The sequence below is a fragment of the Spodoptera frugiperda genome, chromosome 7 (genome assembly GCF_023101765.2).
Source record: "Spodoptera frugiperda isolate SF20-4 chromosome 7, AGI-APGP_CSIRO_Sfru_2.0, whole genome shotgun sequence".
NCBI lineage: Eukaryota > Metazoa > Arthropoda > Insecta > Lepidoptera > Noctuidae > Spodoptera > Spodoptera frugiperda.
This window is the reverse complement of record NC_064218.1, coordinates 12158002-12182459: the sequence shown is the minus strand read 5'-3', so window position 1 is coordinate 12182459 and position 24458 is coordinate 12158002. Positions and strand designations below refer to the sequence as shown.

General features: G+C 36.4%; 3 protein-coding genes across 6 annotated transcripts in view; 2 read left to right on the top strand and 1 right to left on the bottom strand.

Moving 5' to 3' along the window:
- LOC118266435 (phospholipid phosphatase 2) overlaps window positions 1–3296 on the top strand; it is a 39666-nt gene extending 36370 nt beyond the window's left edge. For all 3 annotated transcript variants that reach the window (XM_035579896.2, XM_035579897.2, XM_035579898.2), the window contains exons 4-7: window positions 149–360; window positions 1903–2029; window positions 2442–2624; window positions 2944–3296. In XM_035579896.2, coding sequence (XP_035435789.2) covers window positions 149–360; window positions 1903–2029; window positions 2442–2624; window positions 2944–3066 — 645 coding nt within the window. In that variant the 3' untranslated portion in view covers window positions 3067–3296. The remainder of the gene's footprint in view (window positions 1–148; window positions 361–1902; window positions 2030–2441; window positions 2625–2943) is intronic.
- An 11845-nt stretch (window positions 3297–15141) lies between these two features.
- On the top strand, window positions 15142–21064 carry LOC118266125 (augmin complex subunit dgt3). The gene is made up of 10 exons (XM_050695118.1): window positions 15142–15412; window positions 15688–15897; window positions 16430–16619; window positions 16926–17104; window positions 17539–17649; window positions 18019–18174; window positions 18652–18829; window positions 19344–19561; window positions 20195–20360; window positions 20760–21064. The coding sequence occupies exons 1-10, from the start codon at window positions 15231–15233 to the stop codon at window positions 20859–20861; spliced, it is 1692 nt and encodes a 563-aa protein (XP_050551075.1). The 5' UTR covers window positions 15142–15230; the 3' UTR covers window positions 20862–21064.
- Window positions 21065–21501: 437 nt separating this feature from the next.
- Window positions 21502–24458, bottom strand: part of LOC118266126 (A disintegrin and metalloproteinase with thrombospondin motifs 16) — a 67326-nt gene continuing 64369 nt past the window's right edge. For both annotated transcript variants that reach the window (XM_050695104.1, XM_050695105.1), the window contains exons 16-18: window positions 24231–24379; window positions 23181–23394; window positions 21502–22833 (exon numbers count right to left, since the gene is read on the bottom strand). In XM_050695104.1, coding sequence (XP_050551061.1) covers window positions 22703–22833; window positions 23181–23394; window positions 24231–24379 — 494 coding nt within the window. In that variant the 3' untranslated portion in view covers window positions 21502–22702. The remainder of the gene's footprint in view (window positions 22834–23180; window positions 23395–24230; window positions 24380–24458) is intronic.

Genomic DNA, 24458 nt, shown 5'->3' with positions numbered 1-24458 from the left:
AGACATGATTTAGTTATTAGGTACTACTGGAAAATCCGAAACAAATATTCAACATAATACTATTTTCCTTTTCTTTTCATCGACACACGATCTTATCCTCAACAGTCACGGTTATAATATTCTAATATCTATCTTTATTTCCTTCCAGTTCGCGATCACAGAATATATCTTCGTCTATGTCGACTACTCCGAGTCCAGGATACGGCGGACTTGTATAAATACTTTCTACTTGTACAGAACCTACATCTACGGGCTCATCATGAACCTCAGTATAGTTGAGGTGATGAAGGGAATCGTGGGCAGCCCCAGACCTACCTTCTTCGATTTGTGCGAACCTGATGCTGGGAAGACTTGCAATGGGTAAGGATTATCATTTTGAGTTTCATTCTCATGTCATTATTTAGAAATGTTCATAAGCCGTCTTTAGGTTATATGTGAAAGAACCAGTCTGTCCTCTAACAAATAAGCATTTCCAATATCTTATTTTTGACAAAATTGAGATAAAATCTCCCAAATCCCATTTAAAACAATCAAATCATCATTGAATAGTACACCTACCAGGTCACTTTACTGACACTTCCCAATAAAAAGCCAGTCAGATTATCCCAGACACCCAGCTCGGTCAGTGACTGGTCATTTTTACGACATCCGCATTTGTATAGAGCAGTGATTCCCAAACTCCTGCTATGGCCCTGTAATTTTTACACTGCATCTTCATTACCCACAATACAAAACTCTATCGAGTCCATTGCTGGACTAGACCCATTAGATCCATAGGCTTAATATACAAAACATGCTTCATTAGTATTATCCATCTACTTCTTTTAAACCCCAAAATATTATCCACTCAAACGTTCACGTGCGACACCTGTCAACACCTTGTACGCCCACGCGCTCGATCTGTGTTGAACCGCGTCGAGCGCCCCATGCCGTTACCGATTCAAAGTGTATTTTCTAGCAAACTATTGCAGCTATAGCAAAGTAAAAAATACCAGTATAAAGCTGAATTATTAAGGAATCAAAATATATATCTACAAAACATGCTTCATTAGTATTACCCATTTTGAAAGAATGAATCTTAAGGATTATTTTAATATACAACACTAATACAGTAGGATGATAAATAAATGAATACTTCAATTTTAAACGCAAACACTTCACAAAACTTGTCATTATTATCATCGTCATACCAGCCTCAAGACGTCCACTGCTGAACATAGGCCTCCCCCAATAACTTCCAGATAGGCCGGTTGGAAGCGACCTGCATCATCATCACCACAAACATGTACTACTGCATAATCTTTAAATTATAATCTACTTTAGTACCTTAGTGTTAAGGAACATTTTTAATCATAACGAGAAAGTTTCGCCGCCATAATATTATAATAAATTTTGATATCTGTACCCGATGTTTGGAAACGCTGGTATAATAGAGCAATATGTTTGCCTCACAGAAATAATACATTTGACATTGAGCGATCTTGAAGCGCGCAGATGCTACTTATCTAATCTCAGGATTGACGTGACCACATCAATGTGTCACAAATGGAAATTCATGAGATTATTGACACTGAATTTATGATCGTAAATGTTACTTATTGAGTAGATACTATGGCTCTTTGGCTGGAGAAATTTCAACTTTATTGAATGGAAAATCTTTTATTAGTTACGATGTTACTTTCATGATCTTTATATGGAGTTATATGTTATGAATTATAAATGCATCGATACTTATTGCATTTCTTGGTAATACTATTTTGTCCCTCACTGTAGTCTCTAGTTTGCAGATATGTGCCAAGATTTTCTAATTAAATTGCGTGTGTCGTACTATCTCTTCTTTTTCTTCTGATTGATGGTATTTATTATTAAATAACTAACGCAATATTACATGTTTTGTTACAGCACAGAGTATGTGAAAGACTTTAAGTGCACATCAACAAAGTATGCGAGCTGGTATCAAATGGACTCCTACAGGAGCTTCCCATCTGGTCACACCTCTCTGTCAGTCTACTGTGGACTCTTTCTAGCGGTAAGATTTTTCTTATTTTGTTATAATTATTATTGATGTTGAATATTTTTTAACCATAAATCCGATAAAAATAAATCTCAATCTGTACCCTTAGTATGAGTCTGCATTTACATTTAAAGTAATCGAAACGAGAGCGCGTTTGGCGGTCTCATTGGCCGGCACGAATGAACCCACCAATCGTAGCGCCGAATGAGCTTTCATTTCGATCTCATTATATGTAAAACAAACTCGTACTAAGCCCTCTTGATGTCTATGCTGGAATAAACATAGATGAGCTTGACTCTCTTACCATTTTGAGTTTCTCAAATCAAATTAGTTTAATTTCAATCCTTATTCAATGTTTAATATGAATACTTATTTTCATTTGCCTGTCTTCAAACTGGTATTCATTATCATTCAATTTCATTTCCAGTGGTACCTCCAACGCCGTGCCTTCAACTGGTCTCACCGTTCCATCTTCATGGTCCCGATGCTGCAGCTGCTCTGCATCTCCTACGCTGCCGTCTGCTCCCTCACGAGGATCACAGACCACAGACATCACTGGTGGGATGTCCTCGTCGGCAGCATCATCGGTCTTGCTACTGTTCTTTATGCTGTAAGTATCAGCTCTTGAAATAAGATATCTAATTAGTAGTTCTTTTCATCTAATGTTTAGTTATTAAAAATACAAGTTAGGATTTTTATTACACCGTTAGGTATGTCTTTGCATTGATTCTAAAAGTATGTTGAAAAATCGATCTTCGAATCGATTTTTTTCATAAACTATTTGAATTGAAATAATTTTAAACCATGATTTGTTCTACTTCTTTGGAGCTTGACCAGCGTTTTTCTCCTTAATGATTACTGTAAGACTACAAGAAATTCAATCTTCTTTCATCACTCCAAAATTCTTAATCTCCTTTCTTTTCTTCCAGGTAATCATCAGCTCGAACTTCTCATACGATCATTCAAAGATCGGTGATCTGAAGTCACAGGAGAGCAGACAAACTGTGAGGACCTTATTATATGACGAGAGAAGACCCGCAACAGTGTCCTAGTGTCATAGTAGAACAAAAGACTGGTTTCAAATTGAATAGACCATTAATGGTCTTTTTAAAAGTCTTGCCCGAAAGGACCAAGATGGTTGACCTTTAGATATTAGGAACGAATTTATTTAAGCAAAGGCTAGTTTAGCCTTTTGAAGAATAAATACATATCCATGTTATTTGATAAGTAGGTAGAATTTGGTCCTAATGTTTTGGAACGTAGGACCACGTTTGAAAGTAGTGATGTAGAAAAGTGGTATAAACAATTCTCAAGTATTGGTTTCGAGCTCGATCGACATTTTATTATCGATTGAAATGACGAAAATAAATCGAAATAGCATAAACTTGACATCACATTAGATATTTTTGACAAATAAGGTAGAAAAATGTCTTTAGAATGACACATAAAATTACGATTTTATTTAAATTGTAATTGAAGACGAAAATTGTGTACTCTGACAAAAAAACAATAGCAATAGACAATTAATAATAAATAGCACTAAAAATGTTCAAAGTATAGAAAATAATGCAACTGAAATACCCGCCATATCTTTACTGGTGTATAATTAAGTAGTTATGTTATATAGGTAGTATAACTTATAATAATATGACCATGGTATATGACCATAGTATGTTTATAACTTATTGTCATATTGTAAATATTTATTTGTAGGTATTATGTATGAAAGAGATGCTCGCGATATGCATTTGAATGAACCACCAATATGTATGACGTTTTATGTGAAGTTAAACATTTTGTATGGATAATAAAATCTTGGGAAATCCTTACATTTGCTTGGAAAGTAAATGTTATTTGGACTTTATAGATTTATAGGAAGTATATAATAATGTTTTTATATTGATCAAACAACGAATCTTTTTATATATTTTTCATTATGTTTAGTGAAAAGTTATATTGTGACAAGTTTATGTATAACTTATGAGACAATTTTGAGTTAATTTATAATCATTGTTATTTATCAAATATGTATTACAAAACCGGTACTTAAATTGGCAATGCCTTTGTATTTATATAAATTATGTTATGTGTTTAAATTGTAGATATAAGTAGGTAGTTAATAGACATTTTAAATTTTAATTTAAGGAATTGAAATAGAAAATAGCATATCAGTATTATAGTATTTTTTTACAATAAAAATAGGAGACGGTTGAAAAAAAATAGGAATTAATAATTAATGAATGACAAAATATCTTTTTGTTTGACAAAAAAATGTGACGATACCTTTTGTTGAAATAAAAAAAAATATAAGTATCTAATTAATTGTTTTATTTATTCTAGCTACTTACCTATCACATACTTAATCAGTACTTGGCTTTGGAATTGAGCTTCTTGTTCAATAGTCGTAATTACAATCACCCAAATACACATCAGCATGCAGCATTAAAACAGTAATAGTTTTATTTTTATAATAACTATCGTGAGACATACAAAATTAACTAAAAAAATTGTAGACGCATCATGCAGCTTATAATGAAGCTAGCTATTCAAAGTCTATTTAACATCATTACATTATATCTGTTAAATCTTTCAAAAATAAGACGCAATTACAATATTAAAATACAGTACTTCTAACACATACACGAATCAAAAATAATCACAATAAAATATAGTTTGGTCCTTCTAGTAAACACGACTGACACAAATAAATGCCCTTCGTACCAAAGGACCGTAGGGCACAGGACCAAAATATAGGTCATAATGATAGCCCTGCAAGTTGCAACATCCACTTGTCTATTATTATCAAAATAAGGATGCTCGTGATCATCGGTTCGGTTCCCGTGTGATGTACGATGTACTTGCAGGTAATTGTTGTGTATTAAGATGTTTTGAGGTAAGGTTGCGGTTATTGTAAGTGTGGTAATTTGTACTTTATGTATCAAATTGACTGTTATTCTTAGAAGGGATAAATACAGGTAGGTACCCATATAAGTAAAGTGTACATAATAGAAGAACTTAGTTATTAAAAAAAAATAAAAATCTAGCACAATGTCAGCTTTCGTGCTATATAATACTGCTGCTATTGGAAATGTTTTTTGGATTTCTATTGTCTAACACAGATGTCAAATCCGAGACTTGATGATCAAAAGTCGTAGGTCCTTACACGGTGCCTTAACCTTGATGCCTTGATAATAACAACCAAATTAAGTTTATCCAAGTAGATACTGGTTTAGCTTACTGCGAGTATTTTGTAAATGGATACATTTGTTTAAATATTAATTTGATTATAAAAACTTAGCACGAACTTATAAGTAATGTTTTGTAATAAAAATATCATAATGACTCCAATTAATCAAAATAATAATTAACTAATTCCAAGAAATTAAACAAAAACATATGTTTTCGTTGTCCCAAAAATATAATCTCTTAGTTATCGAGAAATTAGTTCAGTTCAGTAGTTCACATTGTATAATATACGATACTTTTGATGTGCCCGTCACTTTTATCATTATCAAATTAAACTAGGAGCTTTACTTGAAAAGTTAAACATCACACCATTTCACAAACCTAATCAATAATTAGTATAAACGATTTTCAATCTTATAGATGTAGAATTAAAGAGTGTTATTGAATGCAAAATTAAGTTTGGAATACAAACTATTTCATGCATTTTTTCTATGTCTTATTGTAAATGGAATAAAAGTGAAAATTGATTGTTTCAAGTGTATCAAGGTTTGGTAATAATAGTATGGTAATTGTCATTTCTAATTTAAGTAAATTAATTGTCAAGATGATGTGTCTTGTTGCTTGTCTGGCTCTTTGACTATGAGTGATCGGTGATTGATAGGATTTCTCTAGAAATGTTTGTAGTTGTGTCAAAGAGTCTTAATATACTGTTTGGTTGAGAATTTAGGTCCTTTTAGTGGGACAGTTAACCCTTCGTATGTTTGGAACGTGGATCCACGCGAGACACAATGTGTTTTCTATTGTTGTCTTATATACGGTATACGAGAGGTGGAATGTATACCTATTTATCGTTTGTTCCATTCTTTTTTATGAATTTGAAACTGGTATTGTAATTTTGCGCAACGAGCTATAAAGAGAGCTATGATCGGAGTCTTTCTGAAGGATCAAATCCGTGACGAGGTGATCCGATAGAACTAAAGTTACCGACATAACTCAAAGGATTAACATGCTGAAGTGGTACATGGCACATTTGTCGAAGAACCGATGACCATTGGGGTAAACGTGTTCTAGAGTGGAGACCGTGTCTAGGCAAGCCTAGTGTAGGGCGGTCTCCAGTTAGATGGAGTGACGACATTTGCAAAGTGACTACGACAAGTGGTTGTATGCATAGAGGTGAAGATCGAGCTCTGTGGCGTGCCATTGTAGAGGCCTATATTTCCAATAGTAAATGAAATCAACATTCACATTTTTCCAGTAGTGGACAATAATAGGTTGATAATAATGATGATGAGAATTGTAATTTTGTATTACTTTGCTCCATTATTTTCCTCTAGAAACCCATTACCAATACCACGTGTAAATAAATCCCCATGAACCGCATGGACGTAGGTAATTTATTTTTCCGTCGACTTCGAGTCCGGTGTAGGGGAAGGGACATGGGACAATAAATTACAATTTAGCTTCGCCCGTACGTCAAACCTGTGACAGTTGATATGGCGAGCGATTATTGTAGGCACTTAGGTACGCGTAGTTTATTAATCTATATCTGTATTACGTAATATAGAGAGCTAAAGAGTTTGTTTGTTTGTTTTTGAGCGTTAATCTCCGGAACTGCGGGTCCGAATTGGGTACTTAATTATTTTTGTGTTGGATAGTCTTTATCGAGGAACTATAAATATATTGTTTTTTTTTTGTTTTTGGTTATTCTTAAGTAAGTTCCTTTAGGTAACCAGGTAGGTAGGGTGTGTTTTAACTTTTACATTAATTATAATTATATAGGTGTTTAATATGACAGGGAAAAAACTTCTGATGTGATGTATAATTGTATATTATGCCTGAAAATGTGACACACTTTTTATTCATTACACTGCACTAGAATTTCTAACTAACTAGAATTTCAACTGCAGTACCTAAACACTATAAATAGAATCGACGCAAATACACCGAGAGTAATGCCAGGTGAATTAATTGAAGGAAAACCCTCCATGAGTCATGTGGCTGGTACGAGGGTGCCTGCAATTAACTTAACCCATCCACCGCGACGCCCTAAGCGAACCGTTTTTGCAACAACCGGTGCGTTTTGTATCAACGGCTTTTTGATTGTAATCTTTCGTTAAATTCTTTAGCCAGTGGAGCTTGTCTGATGTTTGGACTTGTATATAATGAAAAATTGCAATTTTTAACCAATATTTACTATGTTTAGCTTTAACATGTTTACATAATTGTATTGAACATAAATAATATCTTTATCTAGTACACTTAGGTACTCAATTCTGGAAGAATATCTACTTATCTACCCATTAGGTATGAATAAATAGATAATTTGAGAGATATCCTCGCATAACCGTATTCGTCATTCAATTTCACACAACAAAACGTTATGAACTAAATGACTAGTGCCACAATTACTAATGTTAATTATAATAATTATTTTAGCAGGATTTTGTCGACAGAATAGGGACAATGAACTATGATAGACATCTGTTTTAACCAGTGAACATTATCAAATTACTTGCGATTTCATTATAATACATCATGTCTAAAATTAGGAATTTCTAATGGTGATAGTCACTAGTGTCCTGTCAAATCATATTGCTGACAATTTGTTGATAACCTGGTCCAATTGTGTATACCTCTCGTTGGACATATTCTGCCAATTTGATTGAAGTCCCTATTAATTCCACGAAATGTTTTGTATTACAAACTCTCTCCTAACTTCATGGCAAGTATTGTCATCATCAACATCGACCATTACAATCGGACTGCGTCGCTTTTACAACCTATCCTTATGATTGTGCCTTTCGTTCAAATCAAAATCTGTTTAACCATTTTGGAGTAACTTTTTTTAACATTTTGTTTTCCACGAACTTGCCGTTATACAATTACTAGTTACAGTTTTATAGTCAATAATACTTATTGTAAAGATATTTCGTGCTATTGCAATTTTTGGAGTATTAATTGTGTACCACACATACAAAGGCACAAGTAGCATTCACAATATTAGTGCCAGATAATAAAGTTCCTACAAACAGGTGATTGTGTGTCATAAAACTGCAAGTGACAAAGAGGAAATCCGGCGATATGTTTGTTAAAGCCCAAATTATTGAAACTTGGTAACTTTCATTTAGAAAATTGTTTGAGAAAGGAAATGAGCTTACCATTTTGTTTGGTATCAATTAGCAACTGATTGTATGGCTATACTTTATTGGGCTGCGATGAAAACGTGTTTGGGAGTTATGGGAAGTATTGGTTTATTTTTTTAAGGTGTGTATGACTATGGACATTTTTATGTCGGTGTTTTGAAACAAAGATATCCTACAAATAATGTTATATGTATGGGAGAGCCATGCTTCGGTACGAATGCGCCGGCTCGACCGGATTGATACCATGGCCTCACAGAAAACCGACGTGAAAATTACTTGCGTTGTGTTTCGTTGTTTAAGTAAAGCTACCGGAGACCTAATTTCCCCCGTCCTAATCTTTCCAATTTCAGATTCCCCAACCACCCTTAAGTTCCTAACCCCCAAAAGGCCAGCAACGCCTCTAGTGTTTCGAGTGTTCAAGAGCCGCGCCGATTGCTTACCATCACGTAATCCGTTTGTTCGTTCACAGGCTTATACCATAAAGAAATGTTTCATAAAACTTCGAATATTTCTCATATTCTAGTTTTGCGTTTTTTCTTTGACATTTTGATTTAGAAAACTATTTTCTATTGCATCGAAAAATAGCTATTTTCAAATATACAATTATGACAGCTATACCTAAAGTTACGATAAGTACATAAAATAACAAACCTTAAACTTAAAAGCCAAGTTACGATAATTTTCACCTATAACAGCAATTAGCATTAACCGTATGACTGCATGCATTCGGTCCTAAAGACCCGGTCAAATATCCAGACGACGTCCACGTTTTATTACTGAGTAATTAAAGGTAATCTCCTGTCAGATATGCATTAGCTGTAATCCGATGCAGTGAGCCAACCGCTCTAATTATAACCTGCAAGTAATAGCTAGTTTTATACCCGTACTAAGCGGCCATGTTTACATTTGTATGGTCTTACAAATGTGATCACTATTAGACAATAATAATACTTATTTATATTGTTTTCGCTTGATGCTTGTAAAAGTTTAAAGGCCTGTCTTCAACTAATTATTATGTCGTAGAGATCAAGCCCAATGAAATGGTCCTAATGGTGTAAAAATCGAACATTACATTTTAGGCACCTACGTTGGTTTACTAATTAAGTTGCACCCGCCTTCTTTTCAGTAGTCAGGCTTAGATATTTCGCTTCGTAAACGGTAAATCTAATAATTAAAACTTAAAAGTTACTTATAAACTAATGACCAAACTACTCACCATTACAGCACCACCTTTAAACATTTTGGTCCTAAGTTCCAAAAATACACTTGACCTGTCAAATCGGACGCGCACCGCTGACAGGTTGTAAACACTTAATTGGTGCAAGTGTCGAGCGATAGATGGCAGTTTACACAGTTTATTTTGTTTGTAACTATTTATGGCTTTACTAGGAACCAAAGTTACGTCGGCGTTGAACTTGTGGTTGTAAGTGTGACTTCTGAGCGCCAGGTTCCAAGTCCTAATTCACTGGACGGTTAATCTTAATGCTTGTACCTTGTACGACAAGCTGATGCGTAGTTCATTATAAAACATTCCATAATAGTAAGAGTGAACTTATTAGCTAAAAAATAATATCAACAAACCTGGCGAACTCCATTTCGCCACTACAAATGATTTTCCCTGTTTTCCCTACTTTTCTTGAATTTTTGCTGATTTTTTTTGCTATAAATCTCACGGAGCCCGAGACCTTTCCAACGAATGCACAACCGTGGAAATCGGTTCGTGCATTCTGGAGTTATGGCGTCAGGAAGGAAAACCCGACTTATTTTTATATTATAGATTAGGTAACACAATATTAATTACCCAAGATTATTTCAATGCAAATTAATTATGGACTCCTACATACCCACATAGGGTTTCAGCACTAATTAAAAGTACCTACGACTAATTAATCCTAGCTCTATTATTAAATACAGCCGGCATACGTATCGTTACGAGAGCTCATGTGAGCTCTTGTGAGCTCATTGTATTTATTTTACACGGTATTTACGTTTCTTTAGTTTCTGGTCCTTTTGTACGGGCGCCAATGAAATGGTCCTGGGTTTCGTTCGGTTGGAAGGAAAGATGTGGAGTTGCTGTCTTATAAATTTAATTGGTTATAGAAAAAGTGCCTAGAGATATCAGTACTCAGTACTTATTTAAGTATCAACAGAAAATCTGTTAAAGGGTCACCGATTTGAATTGTTTTTTCCAGTTTATTTCCAGTTCACTCGTATGTTGAAGATTACAAAGTAAGGTGTAATAGGTGTGTATGAAACAGAAAGGGGTTTGAGTAACTTTGTATGGACTTGTGGCGTCATTTTTTTTTTCAGCGGCCACCAATAATTTTCATGTTACTTTGATCTACTGTGTTCATTACACATATATGTTCAATTATTTTTATCCTAAGTTATATCAAAGCTGAGATATTTGAGTTTGAAGAATTTAAAAATGTAGTCTCTATAAATACTTCAATTACCGTCCTGTGTGAAAAAATCTTAGTTATTGTATATTATTAGAAGATTGATATTAGTTATTGGCTTTACTGTTTCTCGACCTCTCGTCTGTCAATGTGACGTTAGTATTGGAAATAATAAAAACACAGTATTATACCTTATTGCATTTATTACATGATTTTTTATAAACACATTTACATATTAACTTTCTTCGTCCATTTCGTTCTCAATGTCATGTCGAATAATGGTATCTAAAAATTGTGCCGGCGGAGTCAGATTATTTTGATATCTGCCCCATCCCATGTACCATATAATGGACATTATATGCGAACAGCAGCCTGTCAAATTATACGATCTACGACGAGTGCCGCCAACACGATTTAAGCTGCGTCGGCAATAGATACAAAATGCAACGTTAATTACATCCATGGCGTTATACTAAATTGTAAGAATATCAGAGTCCAAAGAGCTATGCTAGGTCAGTCAATGAAATGTCAATGAAATGTCCAATGAAATGCCAAGTCGTTATAATTATCCACAAGTCCACGAGAGATTAGAAGCGTAAAAAGTAACACACAACAGTAAGGGACGAGCTGTTACTGTTACTACACACCATCGGCCCATAGATAAAAGACATTGGGGGTCCGTTCGATTCATCTACGTCACTGTATTTGAATTATTTTATTTAGCATTCCTAAAAAATATGGCAGACACCCAAAAGAGTGTAATAACATTTAATAACTTCTTCGATTTCAATGACCAATATAAAACCAAATATCTCAGTTCCGATATGGTTTAGAGAAATATGGCCATAATAGCTTTTGATCGCTGTATTCTGTTCTTTCATAATATTTAAGTTTCATTACTGGCCGCTCAACTTCAAAACGACGCCAACTTTACCCAAACCCCTTTAGGTAATCGGCATTGGTAAAATAGACCCTAATGCTATAATTTTACAGTCTAATTTATACCTTTTTCATTACATCCCCTTATTATACGTCCTAATAAAACATTATGTATACTGACTTTAATTAATACAAAGATGAAACACCAAGTAAACTCCACGCCATCTTACATCAGCCTATATTTAAAAGAACAGACACGGTACTCGTCCTAGACAAACAAACAAACCGACAGACAACTAGGCACAAATAGATTCTTTTTATAGCCTCCCCTTAATTAGACACGCCCTGTATACAACCCTTATAGTAATAGTATGTATAGGGTGTTCTATTGTTAAGAGGTTGTTGGAAAATTTGTTTTTCGAACCGATGACAATGGGCTCACATTGTCAAATATTGGGCACAATTCCAAATTCCATGCTACTACCGAGAAATTATCGAAAATCCGAAAAAAACCCAGTAGTACTTTGCCTGACCCGGGAATCAAACCAGAGACGAGACCCCTTGCCCGGCAATCACACTTTTTACCACTCGACCAACGTCACAAGACAATATCTTAAAGTCTTGAAAACCATGAAAATTAATAAGATATCGAGTAATCGAATATGGATCTTCACACTCTTTCTTTTAGATCGGTGTTACTTCAGTAAGTGGCAGTGGCAGTCCGCTGTAGATATAATTAAATCTTTATTATAAAAATAAAATTCTAAAACCTATTATTTTTGCAATTGCAACGAAAATCAAAACCTAACTCGTTGTCAATCTTACGACTGTCAACTTTCCTACTCCAAAATCGAACCTGAAACCTAACACTACGACAGCCATGCCGACCGTCAACACGCCAAGACAAAAATAACTGTCAAACCAAGAAAATAGGTAGCTTGTTTAAATCCACAAACATGATGGGGTTGCAAACTCAGTGCAAATCAAATAGAAAAGTACCAGGCGTTCATAAGGCACGAGCAAGTCTAGTGGTCCTCAATACCGATAAGGACTTTTGACATTCATTCTACAACAAAACCCAAGGGATTTTGAAGCTTATTGTTTATGAGATAGGGTTGTCTTTTAAGAGGATGATTGCAAGTATCGGTTGTATGCCTGAACAAGCTGACTGCATTGTTTTTTCTTTGTGAGGACAACGCTGCTGTTGAGTGTGCTTCATGTCGCCTATTTCCTATGTAGGCAATGAGTGAGGGTGTTCATTGTGTTCAGGTAAGACCAGTATTCAATAATTTAATTTTGAACTAATACGGTCTTTCTTTAAGGGTTTTCAAAAGGACATTTTGGTAAACTGGCTAGGATTAATAAAAATGCAGACTAATGATAATTACCTGATGATAAGTTTAGTGATCTATGAAACTTATATTCTTATATTCCTAACCCCCAACAGGCCGGCAACGCTCTTGTAACGCCTCGGGTGTTTCAAGTATCCATGGCCATAGCTTACAATCAGGTGATCCGTCTGCTCGTTAACCGGCTTATTTCATAAAAAAAAACTTCGTCACCAAAAGAGTGTACGTGAGTGGCTGGTCTTTTCCTAACCTAAGAGTTATAAGATTTCCACACTATAGGTACTTACTAGAATTATACCAACAAGTCAAAAAATTTGCTTACAGTGCAATTTATTTAACAAAATTGCCAGAAATTCGATGAGGAACGACAGTAAAACTGCTAATAAAATCGAACCTTTTGTCGTATCATCAAGACAATGGACAAACACTAGAAAGTTGTTCATATTGTGAGCACGGAAGCGAGTCTGCATCGAAGACTTGAAGTGGACTCGACGTGGCACGAGCAGTGACTGCCACTTCGCATAATGAAATACAATACAAGGACTTGCTGTGGACAAAGGCACGCAGGCCGAACGCCTACCTACTGCCTACACTATTGAGTAAACTGCAAGGCATTAGTTGCTGAAGTTATAAGTCATTCGTGAATTTGCTTTGGAATGTCTATAATTTCTTAAAGTATTAGTGAATAGTTTTGCTTTGAATGTGTCGTGTTGTTAGAATAGTGTCCTTTGATTGATGTTAGACCGGGAAGATTATGGCTGGATATTCACAGTATGTAGCAACAAAATAGGATTAAGTGTCTATATTTTTTGAAGTTAATACTTTAATGCTTAAGCAGACATTACCTACCTTTTACTTTTTTTCGTCCCTTCTACACTGCCTTCCTGAACAGCTCAAGAAATGTCATTATTAAAAAAGATATCCTATGAAATGTCATATTTTTATACAAGCTGTAATGATTGAACTTGAAGATGTTGAACTTCAAGACATTCCCCTCAGGTCTAATCGTTCTTTGAACTCATAAACTACTTAACTGACGCTGATCGTTCGAACAGGCCCCTTAAATGTCCATAAAATCCGACTCAAGTCAACAACAGCGACATCTAACAAAGAAATTGGCGATACAACTGCGTAATTCCATAAATCATTTTATAATCCTGACACAAAGAACGAAGGATGTGCCAATTTGGTGTGTAGTTAGCCAATCAGGACCCTCGGTTTTGGCATATCCTCGCTCTTGAACGCTGGTGCAAGTTCAAGGTTAAGTGCAAAAGGACACGGGACTCAGGATGTTCTGGTGTGATTGAGGGGGTTACATATAGGTGTCTGGGTATGTCTGTTTGTTTGTCTAGCACGTGTAGCTGGGATGTAATGGTTAAATAATTGATTGGTAACAGGGGATTAGGTTTTCAGGTTGTTGTTTGGGAAAACTAGTATAGTCACCTAATAAATAAAGTCTAGTCTAGACTAGCCCACTACGCAGGAGATATTATAGTGCACAAGTGTGTGCGCAAACACAGTTGCACTCACTGAACCCGATAGGACGGCAGACCGATACTAGTGGAGAGAGATCAGCCGCAGGACTAATATCTTTAAGTGCTTTTCGAGACACGGGGGTGTGATACCACCAAACTTCTTGACTCCGGGTCAAATGACCTTTAATAAAGGTCATTTTACTTAGAAAATGCCATTATCTGTTATTAAGTTATCGACGTTGTCCATCGACTCCCCCAAAACCATGAAGTTGCAAGAAGAGCTTTGGAGAGATAGTGGGCTCCGGTTACTCAACTCAAGTGGGGCGTTGGCACAACGTAAGGGCTGTTTCACGCCAATTTTTTGTGAGGTGGTGGTATTCTGGTCGAGCCGGCTCATTCATGCTAAAAAAAAAATCTTAGTTTGATACTAACTTTGCAAATGCTTTGTTGGTGTTGCCAAGAATAAAATATATGCAAATATTGTAGAAAAAATATGATAATGTCGAAAAGTTTTTGATTTAATTTCACATATTTTCTATGGTAGTAAGCACACTTTTCACTAAAATATTGATTTAATAAATCAGTTTTTAAGACAATGTTCCATAATTAAGATTTTGACATAGATAGTACAGATTTTAATTATTTTTTGGTAGCAAAGTGTATGAGTACCCTGGCAACCCTAAAACGTTGAACGTCAAATTATAATGTTTTGATTTTTCGAAAACATTAACGGCCTATGTATGTTTTATTTTATTTTATGGGTAAAATATTGATTAAATATAAAAATGAATGCCTTAAACGAGATGAGTGATGAAGAATTCGTGCCATTCTTGCATAGTTTGGGCGTCGATACTTACAAAAAGTCATTTGAATGGATGTTGAATGATCGGGATTTTGCGGGAGTTTTGCGCTGGCTACATAATAATTTAGATCATAATAATGCTTTGAGTGCCCGTGAGGAATGTCGGTAAGCCGTTTATTAAACTATTATTACGATTTATAAATGTTTTACTATATGCAGCTACAAGTTCCAATTGAAAATTGTCACGTAGTTGGAACTCGTATTTTTACGGAATTTATTGTATTATTCATATTTATAACGATACTTATTGACTCAAATCACATATAATAGACTTTATTACAACAATCCCCATATAAAACACACGAACAAATGCTCTAAATTGACAAACATAAGTATTAATTTATTTAATGTTAACAAATTCTCATTTTTCTGTCTTGCAGATACATAGAACTAGAAAAGAAAGGTCTTCTGTCTACAGAAGAACTAGAATCTTCTATAACTGCCATACAAGAAGAGTATGAAGGTATTTGCTTGCCAGGAGATAAGGACTCGAAAGAAGATGTGGAATTGGACATCAAGATGTTACAAGAAAGGCTCCATATGCTGCAGAAGCAGGAAACTATCCTTAGTGACTTGAAAAGACGGAATGGGTAAGATTCTATGATTAATTTAAACTTATTTTTATAGTAGCTGCTAGTGTTGGTAGAAAATAACATGTTTTGTTATGCATAGGAATGAGTGATAGAAAATGTAAATAAACTAAACTAATGACTTCAAAATCTAATATTCATATCTACTATTATATGATTTGATGGCAAAGTCACATATTTATCGTAAGGTGGTTGCCCATCCCAGCTTTAAATAGGTGTTATTTTAAATTTCTCAGGTGATTAGTCTTAAAAAAATGAATTTCTGTTGTTAGTCTCGCTATAACTCAAAAACGGCTGGACCGGTTTACCAAATTTTAGGCTTGTATTATTTGTGGAAGTCCAGGGGGATGTAAAAGATGAGAAAAAAATTATTGAGGTGCTATGGTTTTTGCCTGGTCAGGTTTCATTAAATATTATTCATTAAAATACAAAAGCAATTCTGAATTTTTTGCTTAGCAAAACATTGTATTGTACAATATGGAACTTGTATTGTAACTGTATAATCAAACACCAACCTCAATTCCATTTACAGGCAAACAAAAGAAGAACTGACACTAGAAATATCAAAGCTGAACTCCTCATACCACCAATGGAAGGATGATGAGAGTGCCGCAGCCGAGGAGTGCCTGTCCCTCGCACAGGAGGTGGAGTCTATCACAAGTGGTGTGATAGATGTGATAGCTGATACCCTGGATGTGTATAGCAGTTGTCATTGTGATAAGGTATTGTTTTCAAAGACTGTGATAGTACTGATCAGTTAAGCAAAAAAATCCTAAAGATTTAGCTACTTATCTTATTATAAGTCACATATAAGCCAACTTGCTGCCATGCAACATGTAGCATGTTCGATTGTCTCTCTCTTTATGTGATCCACAAATTGTTATTTTGAGTCTGGTCGTCATATGCATGTGAAATTGTATGTTTGTAAAGGCACCCACAATACCACGACACAAGATAAATTCATAGTGTGGGGCAATGTTTTTTTTTTTTAATTTCAATATAGCATTAAATAACAACATTCTTTACAGGAAAATGCAAGAAAATTCTTCACATTTGGCCCGTTTGAGACTTACAGACAATCTCAGGCGCTATTCCGATCTCACTTTGACCTGTACACCAGTAAGAAGTTTGTTAAGAAAGCAAACGAGACCTCTTCTGACGAGGAACTGAGGTCTGCTTTGGCTGAAGCTAAGAGCATGGAGGATAGGTGAGGAAGTTCTTTATATTTTATCAAAGTCAAAGTCAAAGCCAAAATATAATTTATTCCAATGAAAAAATTATTTACTTTTGAAACAACAACAAATAAAGAAATAAACAATAGTCTGTGAGTCTGTCTTTAAGTAAAGCTAGATGCTTGTTCCCTAGTGTAGCTTCGAATGGAAAAGAATGAGAAAGTAACTCCATTTGTTACTCTTTTAAAAAATATATATGTAATCATAATTTAATTCTAGATATTTGTGACAATAATTGTAGAGTGTGTACTCTTCTGTTCCACACTATAATATCACAAAAGAGAATGGTGATAATAATAATAAATTTAACTTATATCACATCTTGTAACTGAGATAGATCAATGTAAATAGGTCCTATTGTAATTTAAGTCTTAAGATTCATATTCCACTAAACATTTTTGTGTTCTAGGTTGACCGACGCAATGTGCTCGTACATTGAATCCAAAGCTGAATTATCTGGAGAGCAAGCCAAAGTCGCGCTAGTGGCCAACTATAAAGACGTACACCCTAGCCAGATAATGTAAGTATTATGTATTTTATTTTAACTCTTATTGTGTAATGAATAAGAGTCTTAATCTAATGTTTAATTATCGAGGCTAAAAGACGTGACGTTAACCCATTTTTCATCAATTGTTTTATAAGTCCCATGTAATACAGGGTGAGCCTGTTGCCATATACCGAGAACTGCTACTATTGAGAAATTTTCGAAAATTAAATTTTAAAAAACTTTGACCGAATCGAATCCTAGACCACTTGCCCGGGAGTCGCACTTGCGACCACTAGACCAACGAGGGCGACCTCGTCCGACCGAGTCTTGTTAAGTATTCTTTTATCATTAAAATCTTTATTATCCTGATAATTTTGACATATCTCATCTGATTTCCCCCAGGTCCTGTCTAATGGAAGCTCAGAGCGCAGTGGAGTTGCTAGAACAGGAGGAGTCCATCCTTTACCAACAGTTGCACAATGCAGTCAAACAGTTGGTGGACTCGCGAACCACACTCGCAGTTGAAACTACGGCATGCTGCGCTTTAGCTGTGAGACAGTAAGTCTATGTGTGACTTTTTTATGATATAGACCGGTAAACGAGCAGACGGTGATCCGTCTCGTCTCTCCGTGCTCATCCTAAGGCCACCCGAAACACCAGAGGCCAAGGGCGTTGCTGGCCTTTTGGGGGTTAGGAAATTAAGGGTTGTTGCGGAATCGAGGATTGGGAACATTGGGGAGGGTAACCACACTCACACACCGATTTTTTTTAGGTACTTCCATGTTTCTAGGTTTATTTAAACATCACTGGCGTAACACTAAACATTCGAATGATCAAGCCACTTTTAGCAAGTATCTATTCCTTATCTGTCTTTTTTTTTATATTCCATGAAATAAATTCAATAAGCATTGTATTTAATGTCCATTCCTTCTTCTTGTAAGAATAGACGTCTGTCCAGCAATGACACACTTATAGGCTGATGATGGAGTTTCTCCCAGGAGTAACGTATGCATTAAATGACGCCTTTCTCCCCAGACAAATCCACGCCGACCTAACCCACCTCCTGGAAACGACCCACCGCGCTGTATCCCTGGACCGCGTGGTGTACGGCGCGCTGCGGCACGAGCTGCGCGCTGTCGAGGACCTGTTGCAGCTCGCCTCGCAGCTCAGGCAGTATGTCGTCGCCGAGACCAGTGCTGTTGGTAGTCGCATTGTGAGTATATTCAGTTTCAAAAGTCAAAATCATTTATTTCAAATAGACCAGGAAGGCACTTTTGAACGTCAAAGCAAATATAATAATATTAATAACGTCTGTCTGTTGGTCAGTCCTCTAGTGAAGCTATTTGCTCGTTTTATTACTTTGTTAGTGATAACAGTAATTTACTGTGGTAAACTGCTGCAACGTCACGCCTTTTATTCCCGAAGTGGTAGGCAGAGCCGCACATTAGGGCACGTAATGCCGTACATCAATGTACACCCACTTTTCACCATTTGTGTTATGAATCCTATGTAATAGGGGGTGAGCCTATTGCCATATACTGGGCACAATTTCTGATTCCGTGCTACTTGAGAAATTTTCGAAAAACCGAAAAAAGCTAGGTAATACTTTGACCGACCCGGGAATCTAAGACCCTTTGCCTGGCAGTCGCACTTGCGACCACACGGCCAACGAGGCAGTCATTGACTACATTGACATAAAACTCAAAACCGATTACCTCTTCTTTCAGGATTCAATGAACGAGATATGTTCAGAACAAGAGTCCTGCGAGCTGAAGCTTCAGTCCTCAGATATGTTGGTGCAAGCACTACTGCACATTCTTGGTGCACAGTCGGGTGACGCCGGAGTACTGGTCAAGGTGTACAATGAGGTGTTACAGCAAGTCAAAGAGCTGAAGGATAATGTTGAAGATGGGTATAGGAAGAAAGAAAATGCTGCGGTGGCTGTGTAAGTATAATTACCTATATATTTTTTGGAAGTTGTGTAATTTGGATAGTATTTCAATGACACATGATCTGTATGCGCTCTGGTTGGCCGGCTCGAATAAGCCAACCAGTCAGAGCGCCGAACGAACTCTCGTTTCGCTTACTTTAAATGTAAAACAAAGTCGTACTAAGCGTACTGGTGATAAGTTTTCATGATTCGGCTGGAGAGAATACGCTTGCGTTGTATTTCACCGTGTGAGTGAACTTACCGGTGGCTCAAATTACTTCTCTCTAAGACAACATACTTCTAACTTTTCTGGTTTTGTTCAGGTTTCCATAGACGGTGATTGCTTATAGAAGTTATTTTTTATACTTGATAGATCAACGTTTTACCCCTCTCCAAATGTTAAGCGATGATGTTAGACGCCTATTCACTTAAGACGAAAGACCACCGAGTTATACCTTTTTGGAAACAGCAGTACCCCTAGTACAACGTTTGCCCTCCCTCGAAACGAGAACGCGATAAGCGATTATGTTGGACACCTACCTATGAGAAAGACCACTGAGTTATACTTTTTGGAACCAGCTGATCTATCAGCTAATTTGCGGCCTATCTCACACAAAAATCATAATGTTATATTGATATTAATTTCAGCAACGAGTCAACAGCATCGCTCCGTAGCGCGGTATGGTCGGGCAGCGCCCGGCAGCCGGGGCGCGGGGACCGCGGCGTCGGTACACTGGCACATACACTGCGACAACACATGGAACTGGTCGATAGCAGGGTGCTCGATGCTAGTAACATGTTTACTAGTGTTAAGGTATTACTGTTATTTATTTTGGATTTCGTTATCACCATCATTATAGTATATAAAGTTTTTTAGGAAATAGACTAAAGTTACCTAAAGTTCTATAGAAAAAGGAGAATCCTTATAACAGCGATGTGATCGTGTCTCGTTCATCATCTGTCACTTGTCATGTTTCGCTAGTTTGTTCCGTTCATCAATCAATTGCATGGATATTGGATAGTCATAAGTTACTAATATTAATATTTTGACCAGTAGTTCTAAGTGGTGAATGATAGGCAATGAAATATTTGAAATATACCAAAAGGTTGGTCAATATGAGCATTATACAAATTTTTTCCGGAGAATCAAGCGAAAAATCCATAGCTATGTGATGATTGCGTTCTAATAAGTAAATTCCTATTGTATTTCCAGAATGGCGACAAGCAGAATCTTCGGAAACTATGGCAGTGGTTCCTGACGGACCCGGCTAGACTGCTGCACGCCTTGAAGAACGCCAACACAAAGATTTACTAATGGATGAGAATATCTAAGGAAATGTTTATAACTTATTCTACTTCGTAATATTATCAAAGGCGCCGGAATTGTCTATACATATTTGTTACATTTTTCGCAGAGAGAGCCGCGTCAAAGCAATGAAAGGTGTATTATTAAGTGATAAATGAACGACGCACGATTTTGTTTTTTATTCAAAAAAAACATCGACTGCCTATCCATCGTTGCAGTATATCCCATCACTAAACACGACTATGGCTTTACGTTATACGCATAACACTTTACTTTATTTTTCATTTCATTAGATTTTAATTAAAGACTAGAACATTCCGGTTGGTTTTAATTTAATTAACTAAACTTCCGAATGATTTAACATAATACGAATGTGATACAGTTAAAATACTAAGGCATAATTTTTAAATCGCAGCAACTTTCAAGAGTGATACGAAACGTTACTGAATCTGTCAGCCGCACCTTGTTACGGCGCATAGGGTATAAATATTCTTGTACTTTTAACTACATATTACATGACTATGATATATTAAACATACCTATTATGATATTGATATGAAATCTTGTATGTAAGTGTTTATGTATGTTTAAATACAATTATAACCCAGTTACAAATGATGAGTGCCTTTAAAATAAAACTTGTACAAAATGGTATAAAATATCTTTTTATTCACTTAAAAACCTACCTAATAACAATGGTATAAAAGTCTATAATGTATAAATAAATTACTAAAATTTCATCACAATAATTAATTGTAGTAAAAGTATTTACAAAATTTACTCTAAAACTATAATTTGTTTTAACAACTCAACGACGGCTAGATACAAATAAAAATGTACCTTAAGTTATTGTGTTAATGTTCAAATTCCATCACATGCTTATCTCCTAAAGTAACTCCAGTATTGTGCGTTGGAATTTCAACTTAACACTAATGTGGTTAAGGTGTATTTTTGTTTGCTCTTCCCGCCGCTATTATAATCTACGTCCTAAAATTGCACCATAGGAACAAAATTCATAGAGAGGTATATTTGTACAAATTTTGTTCTTTCATAGTACTGGAATATAAAATAATGCCTTGGATAAGAAAACTTTCTTTACTCCAGAGAAGTTTCTAGGTTTTATTTGGCTTCATTTAGGTCTCATTAGAAAGACCTTCTGTGAACAAGTTATTTTGGCAAAGGAAGCCTTTCAGCCAAAAGGAAGAGAGAGTCAAGTTCTCTCACTTCCCGCCGCAGACCCGCCAGTCGTCACCGCCGTGAGGTGGCAGCCGATGTACGACCTTCGTAGGAGACTGCGGGCGACTGACTGCGGTTAGTCACACGTCCGCTGTACAGGCGGGAGTAGGCGCTAGCGTAGTGTTCCACGCACACCACTCCAGGAAGGGAAGCAGCCTCCCAGAGCTATCGTGGCCGGACCTGCAGCTAGCGATAGCTCGAAGCGGTCACGGTCACAGGCAGTGGAGCAACACTGCAATGGTTTTAGCCAAGACGTGGGAAGTCCACGAAGATTTCCATCGCGATACAAAAAAAAGGTCTCATTAGAACGTACCCATTTTTTCGAAAGACAATAGTCTATACAACAGACAAAATGTACCCAAAATCATAAATAATATATAACAAAATATCTATTAAAGGCTAGTTTATAGTCTTATTGCATTTCCATTTCTGAACAATGGCGCCACTGTAGTTTTAAAGGCGCTATCGTTTGTTGATTATAATTTCTTTGTCGTGTGGGCAATCCCGCGAGACATTTGCAATAGCTTCAAGTTTCGTTTCGCAATTACCCTATAAGGTGCGATGTCGGTTACGTTAAGGTTGTAAAATGGACCTTATAATTAGTCATTTAAAGTTCAGTCCCACGTTGGCCTAGGTTTCTTCCGAAGCAGTGTGTCTTCAGGCGCGATGTGTATCGGGTTGCTGAAGTCCAGCTCGATGTGCTCCGGTATCGTGTCGAAGTAGGTTATGTGGTCGTTCAGATTGTCTGCAAAGAATGATAATGGATTAAAATGTGATATTAGTATGTTTAATTGTTGATCTATCTACGATAAAGGGGATTCGACTGGAGTGATACTACGGCCTTGTAGAAAAACCAACGTAAATAAACGATGGCATTGTATTTCGCCGCATAAGTGAGGTTACTAGAGTCCCAAGTCCACCCACTTTCAAGAAATCCCTTTCCTCCATCCTCAATCACAAAAGGGCAACTATGTACTTGTAACTCCTTTAGCGGTGGTCGTGTCCATGGAAAGCGCTGTTAGTTTACTATCAAGAGTTTGTCAGCTCAGTTTTTCTCCTCTTTCATTAAAGACTTCATTATAACATACTTACGTGTCAAATTAAGCCTAGCAATAATATCATCGAGGTGTGTTTGGTCGAGCGTGGCCTTGACAGTGATCCGCTGCGCGCCGAGACTCCGTCGCCGCCGGTGTCGCGAGGACACGGAGCGGGACGTGCGCCACGACACGCTGGCGTTGCCGCCGCGGCTCAGCAGCGGCAGCGTGAACACCATCTCCGACACTGGCGTGTTGTCCGGACCGAATTCCTGGGGAAAGGCTTGTATTAGCATGGTAGTGGACTTTTGCGTAATTAGGCGTTAAAAAAAGAACGGGAAAAGAGCATCCAAGATTAAGAAAGTATTTAATTAACATAAGTTTGCGTCGAAAAGGACAAAATCTATATTACATTTAATAAAATCGTAGAAAAGTGCTGTCTGTACATTGAAAATAAAAATAAAAAAACTAGCCGGGGTTATTGTTATGTCGATGTCGAACCCAAAAATGTAATTAACCTCCACTGCCATAGGTCACCGGTGACCTACGTGGCAGTTAACGTGTTAAAGAAAGAATGGAAAAAGGGCATCCAAGATTAAGGAAGTATTTAATTAACAAGTTTGTGTCGAAAAGGACAGCAGTTTAGTACATCATGAGGAGGTTGCATTTAAATACTTGCACCTTTGGTGACTTCTTTGGACAATGCAAAGGGAACTATGGAGATTGTATGATGAATCGCTCATCCCCAGTTGCAATGAGATTATAATATTTCTTTAGTTTATCCGTTTTTAAACTATTTTTGCAATAAGTGAGTAAATCTATTAAATTCAAACGCAGAGCTTTATGTTGATTTTAGTTCCCTGGAATATCTTCCACATCTCATTTTTGAAGAGATCCCGCGAGATCGGGAACTATGTGGTTAAAACCAAAAATTTGCCGGAAGTCACTATTCCACGCGAACGAAGTCGCGGGCAAAAGCTAGTGATTAATAAAATTGCTCATCCCTGTTACAATGTGACTTAATTAATAGATAAACTGATTTGTTCTAATTGATTTATGTTTAAGCAAATTAGGTAAGTATTAAGAAGTGTATTTTGATATTACTTACCAAACACTTTCCGCTAACGCAGTAGGAAGCGTTTCTCTTCCCACACGACGTTCCCAGCGGGAACCAGCCCTCGTGTCCGTTGACTAGGTAGAACCGATGGGAGACTCGCTCGTCCTGGCACGCTATGCGACACGGACGGTCCGGATCCTCTGCAGCATGAGATCAAGTAAGAGATGGATTAATAAGTCTTTTGTGTCAATTTTGTTATTTTGTTTTTCGCCTAGACTA